The sequence below is a fragment of the Macrotis lagotis genome, chromosome 5 (genome assembly GCF_037893015.1).
Source record: "Macrotis lagotis isolate mMagLag1 chromosome 5, bilby.v1.9.chrom.fasta, whole genome shotgun sequence".
Classification (NCBI taxonomy): domain Eukaryota; kingdom Metazoa; phylum Chordata; class Mammalia; order Peramelemorphia; family Peramelidae; genus Macrotis; species Macrotis lagotis.
The window spans coordinates 98,737,634-98,751,289 of record NC_133662.1 but is presented as its reverse complement, the minus strand read 5'-3'; the positions used below and the strand labels follow the sequence as shown (position 1 = coordinate 98,751,289).

The window sequence follows — 13,656 nt, the reverse complement described above, 5'->3', positions numbered from 1 at the left end:
TTTAATTACAATTTCCCAATTATCTTTTATTTTGTCCTATTATTTTGAGCCATACAACTAAAATTACTGAACGAAAGAATTGATTTATAAAGATGAATTATACACTATGAAAGCATATATCTATATTATATAAATAATTCCAATGGTAAGTATTATGGTTTGTTCTTAGAGTTAGGAAGAACTGAGTTTGAATACTGCCTCAGAAACTTAAACTTACTGTAACCCCAGATAAAACACTTAATCTTTTAACTTTCCTCATTAGTATAAAGGAGATAATATAATTGCACATCACAAAGTTGGGGTTAGGATAATATGCAAAATCTAAATAATGGATTTTTTCCTGAAGATAGTTTTTTTAAAGCCTGTCTTCAAAACAATTCCTAGAATAAAGTATGTTAGTATTGGGGTTCAAAAATATTTTTAACTCTTAGATTCTTTTTTTTTTGAGCTTTCCTGCTTTGAAATTCAAGAGTAATTAAATTGGCATGATAATATAATGTTCTCTCAATTCTATTTATAAATCAGTGTTAGACTGATATGCTTTCAAGATTTTATTAAAAAGTCTAATCCTATTCTATTTTTACAATATAACTGAGTTTGGTCATACAAGTTTTGAGATAGTCTTTAATAAAAGTAGTTCAGCTTTGCTTTAGGTAATTTTCATACTATTTCTCTTAATGGAAAGAAAGAAAACAAATACTTAATAAAAGTTTTTTTTTCTTGTCAACAACTGGGTGCTTCTTCCCTTGCAGTCTAAAATAATTACTCATAGAGATAAGCTGTAGAAAGCAATAAGACCCCAAACGTGCTTGTCTTTTATTACAATCTTTCTTTCATGTTTTGTTAGTAGAAGGAATCTTCTCCATAATTCCTGATGCAAATTCATCAAGGTCAGGGAATAGAATTAACATTTCATTTATTCAGAAAATTCTCTACTAAACCAGATTGGCAAATAATTAGTAACTGATAATTTTAGAGAATTTTCTGGAAGCATGAGAAGTATGATGTAGTAGTGGTGGTGGTAGATAGTAGCTCTTTACAGTTTACAAAGGACTTTATTTAGATTTTGCCTGTTATCCTAATGACAAGTTTGTAAGGTGTTATTATCTCCATTTTACTAATGAGAAAAGCAAGATTAAGTGTTTTTCCCAGGTTTACATAGCTAGTAGGTGTAAATTTCTGAGGGTGGGATTCAGTCAGTTCTTTCTAACTTTAAGAATAAGCCATAATATTGGTATTATTTAAATAATATACATTCATAGTGTATAATTTATCTCTGTCAATCAACAAGCAGCCTTTTGCTTAATAATTTAAGATGTGTCTGACTCTTCATGACCCCCACTTGGGGGGTCATTTTCTTTTCCAGCTGTTTTGCTCAGTTTTGAATTCAGGAAAATGAGTTTCATATCTTAAATTTGTTGCCCCATTTCAGGAAATCTTATACTTTCACATAATCCCTGCCTCAAAAGGAGAGAGACAGAGACAGAGAGAGGAAGGATCAATGCAGATTTTTTCCCATGATCTATACATGTTTGTGACAAGGGTTTTGTTTTTCTTTTATTTTTCAATTGATGGGGGAGGGTGGAAAGGAGAGAAGGGAAGTTTTTTTAATTGAAAAAATATAATTTCTTAATACTTTAAAAAGATACGGAGGAGAAAAAGGATCTGAAATGAAGATTGTTAAATAATAGGGATTCTGAAAAGGTATAGTGGAATAGGCAGAATTGAATAAGGACCTGCATGGGGTAAAACTGAAGTGAATAGGAGGGCTCGTGGGTTTCTTTTATCATGGTACTGGAAGAGTAAGAGATGAGAGTTTGCAAGAAACCTTGCTATTATCTTTTGGCTGAAATTCAGACCAGTGAGATAAGAGAATCAACAATTTGCTCCAGTCCTCACTCACCATCAAAATGTCTCCAAAAGTACAATTATCGCATGAGAGGTAGAACAGTTATTTTGCCCAGTCACTTTTGGAGGAGGTAGAGATATAGGACAGCTGGAAACATGCTTCCCTTCTGCCTGAGGTGGTCACTCAAGTTAGAACAAGCCAGAATCAGTTCATGAACTGGTTCTTGTCTTTTGTTATTGAAGAAGACCAAAATGACATTACTATATTAGCGACAAATGACAATATGTCTGACTGTGACTGATCAGACTAATATGAACTCGGAATGCTCTATCATAGGTTGGACACAAATAGTCCATGTGAACATCTGGTAAACTTACATATCTCACATTTTCTTTGAACTGCTTCAATTCTGCCTTAATCAGAGAGCATGTCATCCTCTCTGTTGAGGGCATGTCATGTTGAGCAGTCCTGTGCCAGCATCTATGCTACACAGTCAATTCCAAAGTTCTTAAGAGAGACCTTCAGAATGTCCTATATCACATTTTCTGACCCCCCTGCTTGCCCTGCATGAGTTCTCCATAAAATGGTCTTCTTGGCAGCTGTACATTTGGCATTTGATAAACATGGCCAGCCCATTGGAGTTGTACTCTCTATAGTTATCTTTGGCAGTTTAACTCAAGGAAGGACCTCTGGGTCCAATATCTTCTACTGCCAAGTGATCTTCAGACTCTACCTAAGACATTTTAAATGGAAGCAATTCAGTTTCCTCCAATGACCCTGGTTTTGCAAACATGATGTCATCACAATTTCTCTGGAGACCTTCAGTTTGGTGATCAGTCTAATACCACCTCTTCTCTCCCACACTTTCTTTTGGAGCTCCCAAAACCTAGCTCTAGCAATGTGAATGTCAACCTCATCCTCAGTGTGCACCTCCCTGGGAAATATTCTGCCAGTAGACACTGATTTGCCCCATTCTAAGAACTAAAGATATAAAAGATCTAAAGACTAGGGGGAATTAGAGCAGGATGTCAGCATGTTTCTCTACCAGGACCAAAGGAAAAGGACTGGGGGGTCCTTATTATCCTTCAGCAGCTATTTGGAATTGTTTTTTTCTCCCTGTGACATGGGAGAAAGTGGGGACAGCTTGAAAGTTCAGCCCCAAGGTATAATAAAGGAATATTAAAGGGCAAAAGGTGAACAGCGGGTATTAGGATGGAAGGCTAAATCTACCAAAGATCTAATGTGTAAAAAATGCAATTAAAAATCTAGTGAGGAGCAGCTAGGTGGTGCAGTGGATAGAGCACCGACCCTGGAGTCAGGAGTATCTGAGTTCAAATCTGGCCTCTGACACTTAATAATTACCTAGCTGTGTGGCCTTGGGCAGGCCATTTAACCCCCATTGCCTTGCAAAAAAAAAACAAACCAAACAAACAAAAAAAAACCTAAAAAAAATCTAGTGAACAAGGAGTTAAATTGTTAGAGAAAAAAATCAATTTAAAAGAGATGACCATAATATATCCAATTGATTAGCAAACTCTCAAAATTTTGTAAGATAATGGAAATTAAATGAACATCTAATAAACCTCAGAACTTTTTGGATTCCAAATCAAGTGCCAACACTGATAAAATTAAGAGTCAATCAGAGAAACAAGTCAGAATCTTCATAATCTAGGTTTTTAACCTCATATAAAAAGACATTCTGACTTCCCTTTAGATGTCAGAACTGCACGGAATCTTTCAAATAAGTTTAAAGCCTAAGAGTATCTAACTATAAGTATAGGTAGTCAACTTGACAGTTTATAACAGTTATCAGGTAAAATTTAGTTGCAACAATTTTTCTATGTTTCTTTCCTTTAAACAATATATTTTTTAAAACGCCAAATTAACTTCAGATAACAGAAGTTCACAGATAATGTCCAGACCATCCTGCTTGAGGAAATGGCACTAATTAAAATTTTTGTAGTTCTTGAAGATGAAAATATTCTTTGAAGGGAAAGAAAGCAAAATGGGAATAGTAAATAATAGACTAGTCCAAATATACATAATATGAAAAAATTTGCCTATTTTATACACAGTTAAAAAAAAGTGGATGAAGAATATTTATCTTGAAATTCAGTATTAAACATTTAGACAGACAAACCATAATGACCAGTCATTCCATGTATCTTGAATGTATCTGGACAGTGAAATCAGTACAGAATAGAACAGGAGAAAGGGAGAGAACTGAATTGCATTGAGAAATTTACCTAATGTTTTTTCATGGCCCAAGCTTCTTTCTCAGCTTTTTAACAGAAATTTTCTTTTAATAATACTTTATGGGTATGTCAAATAATAATGTCTTAGTGCCGAAGGATTTAATTGCAGATAATCCAAAAGGCTAAAAAGAGATGCAGAGTATAGGTCAATAGACTAACTTACATTCTCTAGTGAGGATTTTGCAGAAATAACACAAAGGATGTCATTAGAGAAATATATGTCAAGGTTAGAAGATGACCAGATTATTTTCTAGAGTCTTGAAAGTTCATCATGTAAGGCAAATTGAATCCAAATAACTTTAAAGTTGCTTTACTTCAAATTGCTTATTGTTTGTCCAATATGACATAAGCGTAAATAATTATTAATTTAGGAAATGTACTTGAAGAACTTCTGATGAAAGGAAATAGCCTAGTTTTAATCTTTTCTTGACTAAAGTATAATAACTTCATGACTATTTTTGTGATTTTGAGAAGCTTTTTCATTTTAGAAATTTCAAATTGTATGTATGTTGTATAAATGAGACAATAAATATAAATATGTCATAATAAAAAAGAAACCTAAGTATAAAGTTTTCCTAAATGCTATTATATAGATTGAGAACCTAAATCTTCAGAATCTTTATTGATTTTCTGAGCTCGAAGCATTTTTATGCTTTTCACAAAAAAGGAAATGATGTTCCTTTTTTACAAATTTGGAAAAAAATATTAAAAATCTTTTAAAATTTCAAGGAGGGAGAGAATAGAGATTCAAAAGAGTCAATTATTTGACCTCTGTTTTAGCAAAAAATAAAGTCCTTGATAAGTATTCTATTTCACAATCATTTAGTAATAGCATTAAAAAAATATGGTTTTGGTTTGTTTACCATTAGTTTTAGTCTTAATGATATAAATCATCGACCCTCAGAAAGTTGAATCTCTTTAAACAATTGCAGTTTCATATTTAACTATAAGGTTACAAATTTTAAATAGTACTTTTTAGCTACTTCAAGATTCTGAGAATGTTGAAGTCATTTTCCCACTTAAAATATAGGAATAATATAGAAACCTAATAAATTATTCTGTGAGCAATAGTATTATAAAATTAAAAGACCTTTTTCTCTCTGTTGTAATCCTAACAGTGGTAGAAATATTTTTAAAGCCTGTTTTAGTAAGTATAAATAATGTCACCTAAAATCAGTTTTGCTTTTGACATTTGCTTAAGTTTTAAAAAATTAACTCTATAATTCTGTGAATTTTGAGCCTTGATAGATTAATTTAAGCCTTGTACTTTATTTACAAATGAAGTTCTGTTCCAATATTTATTTTCAATGAAGGAAAGTTGTAAATTGTTCTTTTTTCTTACAGTTTGAAATATAGCGATACTTCCTTTAGGAAATATGGTAGCCTTTTTACTAATCCACAAAAATATCCATGCATCAGGGTTGTGCTTTTTTTTTTAACATTTTACTTATTTTACTCTACTTGAGAGATAATATAATTCAATATTTTATTTATTCACATCTCTGAAAAGGGATTAAAATACTTAATATAGAAGCTTCCAGAATAGTGCCTTATTTTATTGAAAGAGATTTTTGATCCTATAACAAATCAAGAAATTTTACAATTTTTGAAGTATTGTTTCAAAATAACTTCAACAACAAAACAAGATAACCCACAAAGTCTAAATGAAACAGGCTTTTGAATATCAGCTCCCCACTTAACATATGAAACTATTTTTAGGGCCAAGTATCATGAAATTAATCTTTAAAAATGTTAGCCTGATATTACTAGCAATGGAGTAATAACTAGATTAATTGATCAGCAAATATTTATTAAGATCTTGCTGTGTGCTAGGCACTATGTGAGATGATAGGAATATAAAGCCCATAATAAAGACTTTATGCCCTCAGAAAGTTTACAGTCTATCAGGAGGCAACAAGCAGTACAAGTCTATCTATAAAAAAAGTACATATAGACGATTTTGTACTATCTGCGATGGAGAATACCATCTGTATCCAGAGAAAGAATTGTGGAGTTTGAACAAAGTCCAAAGACTATTACCTTTAATTTAGGGGGAAAAAACTGATATCTTATTGTCTGATCTTGCTATCTCTTATACTTTATTTTTCTTTCTTAAGGATATGATTTCTCTCTTATATTTAACTTGGATCAATGTATACCATAGAAACAATGTAGAGACTAAGACTGCCTTCTGTGGGGGGAGGGAAGTGAGATTGGGAAAATTGTAAAACTCAAAATAAATAAAACTCTTTCTTAAAAAAGGTTCATATAAAGCAAATTTAAAAATGAATACAACATGTACTGGGAAATCAGGAAAGGCACGAGAGAGTGTTTTGAGTTTGATTTCAATAGAAATTAGATATTTAGGAGCAAGTGAACAAAGAGGCATGCAAACTAACGGGAATAACTTTCACAAAAACAGAAATTGGAGGTGTAATGTCAAGATGAGGAGCTATGAAAAGTTCAGTTTGTATTACCTAATATGTATATTGAGAGTAATCCATAGTAAGCCTAGAATGTCAAGTTGGAATGAGGTTATAAACAACTTTATATAGACACATTTATGTGTGTATACATATGTTTATCTAAATAATATGTAAAACACATAGACATACATACACACAAGGATACAGTAGGATACCTGTTGTATACATATGGTATATGTGTGTATGTGTGTGCACACACACATACTTATATAGACACACATAAAGAATTATCTGCATAAAGATGAGTCAAGGTGATGAGAAACAGAAGAAAAAAGAAAGAAGCAAAGATACAGCTATGTGCTGAAGTGGAAAGAGTGCTGACTACTGGAGGCAGGAATCCAGGTCTACTCTATCCTCAGATGTGCACAATCTATGTGATCTTAAGCAAATCATTTGAACTCTGTCTGCCTCAGTTTCCCACTTTCAGGGATTGTTGTGAGGATCAAATCAGATATTATTTGTAAGTGCTTATATAACACATAGTTGCTATATAAATACCAGACTTTAGTATTGTTGTTACTGTTTTTATTATTCTTAGTCCAGAAAGATCCTCTGACAGAACTTTGAGATGTTAATCATGGTTAAGATAAATGATAGTGATGATGATTCTGTAAAGGAACTTGGAAAGAAGTGAGGAGGAAAAAAAAAAGAATGCAGAAGAGAGGAGGAGCAAGTAATCTAAAGTATGAAATGATGCAATGAGTTCATTAGGAGAAGGTTTAAACACGATTGTACATGTACCACTTATATCAGATTGTTTGTTGCTATGGGGAGGGGCGAGGGGAGGGCAGAGAATAGGAAATATGGAATGCAAAAGCTTGCAAAAGGATGAATGTTGAAAACTTATCTTTGCATATAATTGGGAAAAAATAAAATTGAAAGAAGATTTATTCCAAGAAAACTTTACAAAAATGAATGTTTAAAATTATCTTTACAAAACATCAGAAAAATAATTTTTTTAAAAAGAAAAAGGGGATAAGTTTTAATTAAGATCATTAGATAGTCAATTAATTTGCCTTCAGTTTTCTGATCTTTAAAATGAAAGTGCTTAATCAAATGGTCATTTTCTAACTTTGAGTCAATACTAAGTATAAATAAAAGTGCCATTTCTAAAGAATCTAGGAGAATCCAAGTTTTCTTAGTAATTATTTTTTAATTCTTATTTTTAGCATTTTAAAAAATTTTTGAGTTCCTAATTCTCTTCCTCCTTTTTCTCCCCCATTCATTGAGAAGGCAAGAAATGTGATATCATTTATGCAAAACATATTTCTATTTTAGTTGTGCTGCAAAAGAAAAAAAGCAAAAGTTGAAGATGTTTCATGTATGAAGTATATTTAGGTTAGCTTTTCATTTCATTTCTGGAACCTTGTGCCTTCTCTATTACTACCTCTTAACAAAGTACATGCAGCTATAACTTGTTTTTTTACTCTTGATAAAAGTCCTTATTCATAAAAAAAGCAAGAAAAATGTAAACATTACACTCAGAATCCATCTGGAAGTGGATAGCATTTTTGCAAGTCATAGTAAGCTCTATGTCAAAGAAGAACTTATATAGGACAAATTAGGAAACTTCAATGGGACACCCTGAAGTTAAGAAGGTAGAGATGATGAGGGAAGATGTTGTAGACCTAGAAGACAGCCAGTGAAAACACCTAGCATTCAAAGATAGGAGTATTGTGTGAGGACCAACTAGGAGATCAACATTATTGAATCACAGGTTTCATGGAAAATTGAAAAGGAAGTAAGATGTAAAAGAAATGCAAAGACAGAAAGTGTCCAGGTTATAAAATACTTTTAAACTATCAGACTATTGCAATAGTTAAGATATGAGCTTGTGACTCCCTGTACCAGGATGGGGGTGGGGGCAGTGTCAATTGGTTAATTTTGGTGAAAGTTTTTTCTCTTTTTTCTTCTTCATTATCAGGATTGACTTCAAGTACATAAGTAGGGAGTAATATGGTTGGGAATGAAAGTAAGGTCAAAACTAATTTCAACATAAATATTTATAAATTATCAGGGAAAATATTTTTTGGTTATTTATTCTGCCATACATGTCAGCTATCCATTCCAGCTTTGTATCACCTTCACATTTGGTGAGCATGCCTTGTACAACTTTCAGCTTTGTAAACTCTTATTAAAATTTACACTGCAGGCCAAGAATCAAGATCTTCTGGCTTAAAGGCCAAATCTTGCCTTCATTGCGGCCCAAAGTGTAGATGTTAGAGCATCCTACTAGGAATCAGGAAGACTCCAAATTCTGACACTTATCATTGTGACTTTTACTTCTCAGTAAAGAGAGGAGATTGGACTTGATCACCAAGAAGGATACTAATATTACTTCTAAGTCTAAATCTAAACCTTCCCTACCTATCTATTCTCTCTATATTTAGCTCTCTGTCTCTGCTTCTGTCTGTCTTTCTGTCTTCCTTTCCCTACCTCTCCTTCCTTCTTTGCTCTTTCTTCCTCTCTCCTTTTTTCATTCTTTTCTCTCCACTGCCTCCTTTATCCCTCAGTGTACTCCAGGATAGCATTAATGTTTAGAGCTTCTTTATTTCACCATTGACTCATTTTTGAGCTTAAGTCTCTACAAACCCCAGTTGTCCTCTCCCCTGAACACCAAATTGTCTGTTTTCCCACAATTTGTTTTGTATTTTAAAACTGCTTTTTTAAAAAAATGTATGTTTAACATTTAACATTTATTTTCATTCATTAGATTATTTCCACAGTCAATTGCCATTTTACCTATCTTCTCTGAATCATCTAATCACTGTCTAATAGCCAATACAAGCATAAATCAAAATTGTCTTTTGTCTTAGTTTTTTATTTTTTCTTCTTTATTATTTCTTCACTACCTCTTCTCCCACCACCCCACCCCTCAGAAAACAAAAAGAAAAACTTCTTGCAACAGGTGTTTAGCTTTAATATGCATTATTAACAGTTTCCCCCATCACTTTCTGAAGTCTATACAGTTGATAAAACAATGAATCAAAACCTGCTTTGTAGTGTTTGCTGAATTCTTAGGTTCACATGATCACATTGACAATTTTAAAATTGACTGTCTTAGGTTCAAGCTTGCTATAGTATCCCCTATGTGTTGACTTTCTATCTGTTAACAAACTTCTCTAGAATCAGGACAAATGGAAAATATTGTGTCACAGGAGTCATCATTTAAAATCTTTGTTTTACTATTACTTAGAAAATTGTTGTGGGAAAAGAATTCATCACCCTCCTGGCTCACTGGTGATAAGACTTAGTCATGCTTTTTTGGACAATGGGTGTCCAATTATTTACTTAGTCTATAAAGCCTTTCTAGCTTGATTGATAGATATATAAACCATAGGTTGCTTCTTAAAATTTTAGTGGAAGTTAATATAAAGGCTTGGCACTACAGACTGAAATTAATTTATGGTTTCAGTTTAACAAATGTATTTCTGTACTACATGACTTGAAATGGAAAGTCAGTAATACTAAATTTGGTTATTTTAATTTTGATTATTATAGTAATAGTTAACATTTATTTTATAGTGTTTTTACTTACTATTATATTTTTTTGATCTTCACAACAATCCCTTGTTGTGATTATGATTTTTATTTCTATTTTGCAAGTGATGACAATCTGGCTTAGCAGAATAAACTGGTGGTTCTAGGGTCCCACAGCAAGTGAGCCTCAGAGACAGGATTTGAACCCAGATGGTCCTGCCCTCAATCACAGCAGTTTTCTTCTCTTTACCACACTGCCCTCCTAATGAAGTGTGTGCAAGATCAAGTCTTGGCTTTAGCTCTTCACATTCATGTGATCCTTGGCAGATTACTTTCTGAACTTCATTTTGCTCATCTGTGAAATGGGTACAAATTAGACAGTACTCATTTCACACAGTTATTATGGAAGAAAGAGCTACAGAATTGTTGAAATGTTTGAAGTACACTCAAGGAGCCAGTGTGTTAAATATTTTATTAGTTAGAATTTTATCTCTTGTCAGGTAGAAAAGATCTACTACATAAAAGTAAAAGAAATGAGTTAACTTTAAAATGTTGGGGGAGAGATCCAAAAATCCTCTTAGTGCCAGTAAGCAGTCTTTAATATTCTTTATTAGTTAGCAGTTGCTGATTTTTTCATTGATAGAGGAATTTGCCTGCAGTGAAATAATTGAACTCAAAAAAATAGATATTAAAATAAGCTGAAGTTCTAATATAATTGTATTTTAAATTGTATTTGTAAGATTTTACTAATCAGAATAACTCCCTACTAAATTTTAAGAGTCCCAATCAAATTTAATTTGTAGAGCTAGAAACTTCTCCCCCCCCCCCCCCCCCCATTGGCTAATATGCAATGAGAGTGGAGCAGGCCAGGGATTTAGCTTTTTTCCTCCCCACCACTGGTTTAGATCCAATTGAGTTTTCTTCTCAAGTAATCAATCTACCATTCCTTACATATACACTTAAATCTGGATAAAATTTAATTTGCATGAGTCATCTCTTTTTTCATGGAAGTGAAAGAATACCAAGATGTGATATTTTATTTAAATTATTTATACTATTATCAAATACTAGATTTAAAACTCTAGAAGGAATTTTCTGTTCTTCATAATCGCCTCAAGGAGTATAAGATTTTGACAGTTATTTCAGATTTATCTAGAATAACTGCAATGTGTTCCAATAGAACTTTTATACTTGGTATTGATGATTTTTTAAATGATCATTTAAATATTCTAGCCTAGTTGAAAAACCTTGTATAGATTAACTATCTTAGATGGCTGACTATGTCAGTAGGTCTAAGGTCCAGTTCATAACTGTGGTTTCATTATTTGTATAAAGTAAATTCTCTACATTTAATAGATAATAATAATAATATAGCAACTATATTGGGTTCCTTTCAATGTATCAAATCTCTTAGGTCAAATATTCAGTTTATGAAGTATTCACTACATTAGATAAAGGAAAAAGAAAGCCAAGGTGAATTAAGCGAAAGTGACCTTTTCTATCAAGTAGCTATTAATTTAACTTTTAGATGTACATTTTCATCTCAGACATACTAGACAATCTCAAAAAATAAAACAAAACAAAAACCTTTACTTAATCTATACATCCCCATTGTCTTCCAGAATAATACTTCCCCTGTCATATCTAAACAAGTTGAGTTCAGTGCCTTCAGTTCTTTACTTCTCATTTTCTTCTTAGCTCTCTCTGCAGCCTAGCTTCCAACTGCATCACTCTTTTGAAATCACTTTCTCCAAAATTACCCTTGATCTCTTGATTCTCAGGTATCAGTCTTTTCTCAATCTTTCTTGACCTCTCTATGCCTTTGTCATAGTTGAGCAATCTTTTCTTCCTACTCTTCCTTTCCCCGTGCTTTTTTTTTTTTTTTTTTTTTTTTTTTTTTTTTTTTTTTTTTGGACATTGCTCTCTCTCTCTCATTTTTCTTTGACTGCTCTTTCTCAGTCTCCTTTCCTGGAACTACAGCCAGGCCATGTTTGCTACTGGAGGTGTCCCCTAAACTCTTTCCTTGACCCTCTTCTCTTCTCCCAGTATATTTCACTTTTTCTAATCAGCTCTCATCTATGTATCCAACCCCAGTCTCTTTATCAAACTCACATATCCAACTGCCTTTAAACATCTTGAACTGGATGTTCCACAGACATTTTAAGATCAGTGTGCCAAAAATGAATTCACTACTTTTTCCCTCTAACCCTCTTCTTTTGCTCATTGTCCTTTTACTGTTGAGGGTATCATCACCTTCCCTGTTTAACCAGGCTCTCAGTCTGTGTCATCTTTAACTTCTCACTCTCATTCCCCTATCCAGTGAGTTGATAAATGCTATTGGTTTGATTTTTGCAGCATCTGGTATCTCTTTTGTTCTTTTACACTGCCATCATGATGCAGACCCTTATCACCTTACACAGAAGCTAATGCAGTAACTCTCTGATTGATCTCTTAACCTAAAGGGAGCCCACTCCATTCTGTCCTCCAATGAACTGCCAAATGGATCTTCCTATAGCACAATTTTGACCATGTCATAGCACCAATCCCCCTTTCAGTAGAATCCAGTGGCTTCCTCTTATCTCAAGAAGTCAGTATAAATTCTTCTTTCTTTTAAAGTCCTTCATAGCTTGCCTTCCCTTTTACCTATTCCATTTTACTGCCCTGCATCCATAGACTGTGTTATCTATTGACACTGTCCTTCATTTTCTGCTTGTTTCAGCACTCTATCCACCATATAACCTAGCTACTTATGGCAAGAAGCCTTTCCCAGTTTTCTAGTGCTGCCCTCTGAGATGGTCTCTAATTCATCTTGGGTGTTTTATTTATTTCTCCATATGTATAAAGAGAAGAGAAATAGTTTTTTTGTCTCCCCCATTAGACTGTGAGCTCCTTGAGAGCAAGGACTGTTGTATTTTGCCTTTCTTTTTGTCTCCAGTGCTTAGCAAAGTACCTATTCCATAAGTAGGTGCTTAATAAATACTTGCTAACTTCACATTTTTGTTGTCAAATCAGTAGGATTAAAAAAAAACCAAAGACTCCCAAAAGAATCCCTAGGAGTTCAGATAGAAGAACTTAGAAGAATAGAGATGATTGGAGCACATGACACATCTCTTCTTCCCTACTGGGTTCAGGCTTCTTTTCAATTATTGTCTCACTACAGGGAGGTTGGGAATCAGCTCTCCTTTGCCTCTACCGTCTGAAGACTAGGAGTATGATTTCTAGCAATACATGCATTACAACAAAATTCAACTAAAAGGCATATATGGCTGCCCTATGAAGCTCTTAAAATGAAATTTTGCCTGTACAGTCAGCTCTTTCTCTTCAGGTACCACTTATTTCCCTGTTATTCAGACATTCCATGGCTGTCCCTCACACTTGCCCGGCGAGCTTCATATTCACCATTTAGCTATCTTTCTTGTAGATTCCAGGAGTCACCTAATCATAATTACTTTCCCTTTCATAGCCTTGCTTTTTCTTTTGGAATATTGTTTACATATTTCATTGTCACATATTGATTTTTATTTTGTTGGGTTTTTGGTGGGTGCTTCTCTGTTTTGTCAGTTCAGGAAAATTGTATTTGTCTTTT

General features: G+C 33.3%; 1 protein-coding gene across 6 annotated transcripts in view; it reads left to right on the top strand.

The window, feature by feature from the left end:
• The window catches only part of ASCC3 (activating signal cointegrator 1 complex subunit 3), a 379,520-nt gene that overhangs the window by 164,491 nt on the left and 201,373 nt on the right, over window positions 1-13,656 (top strand). The window contains exon 15 of one of the 6 annotated variants that reach the window (XM_074187244.1): window positions 13,231-13,548. The exons of the other annotated variants lie outside the window; for them this stretch is intronic. Within the exon in view, the coding sequence (XP_074043345.1) occupies window positions 13,231-13,323 (93 nt within the window). The 3' untranslated portion in view covers window positions 13,324-13,548. Of the gene's footprint in view, window positions 1-13,230; window positions 13,549-13,656 lie in introns of those variants that run through there. 6 annotated transcript variants of the gene reach the window in all.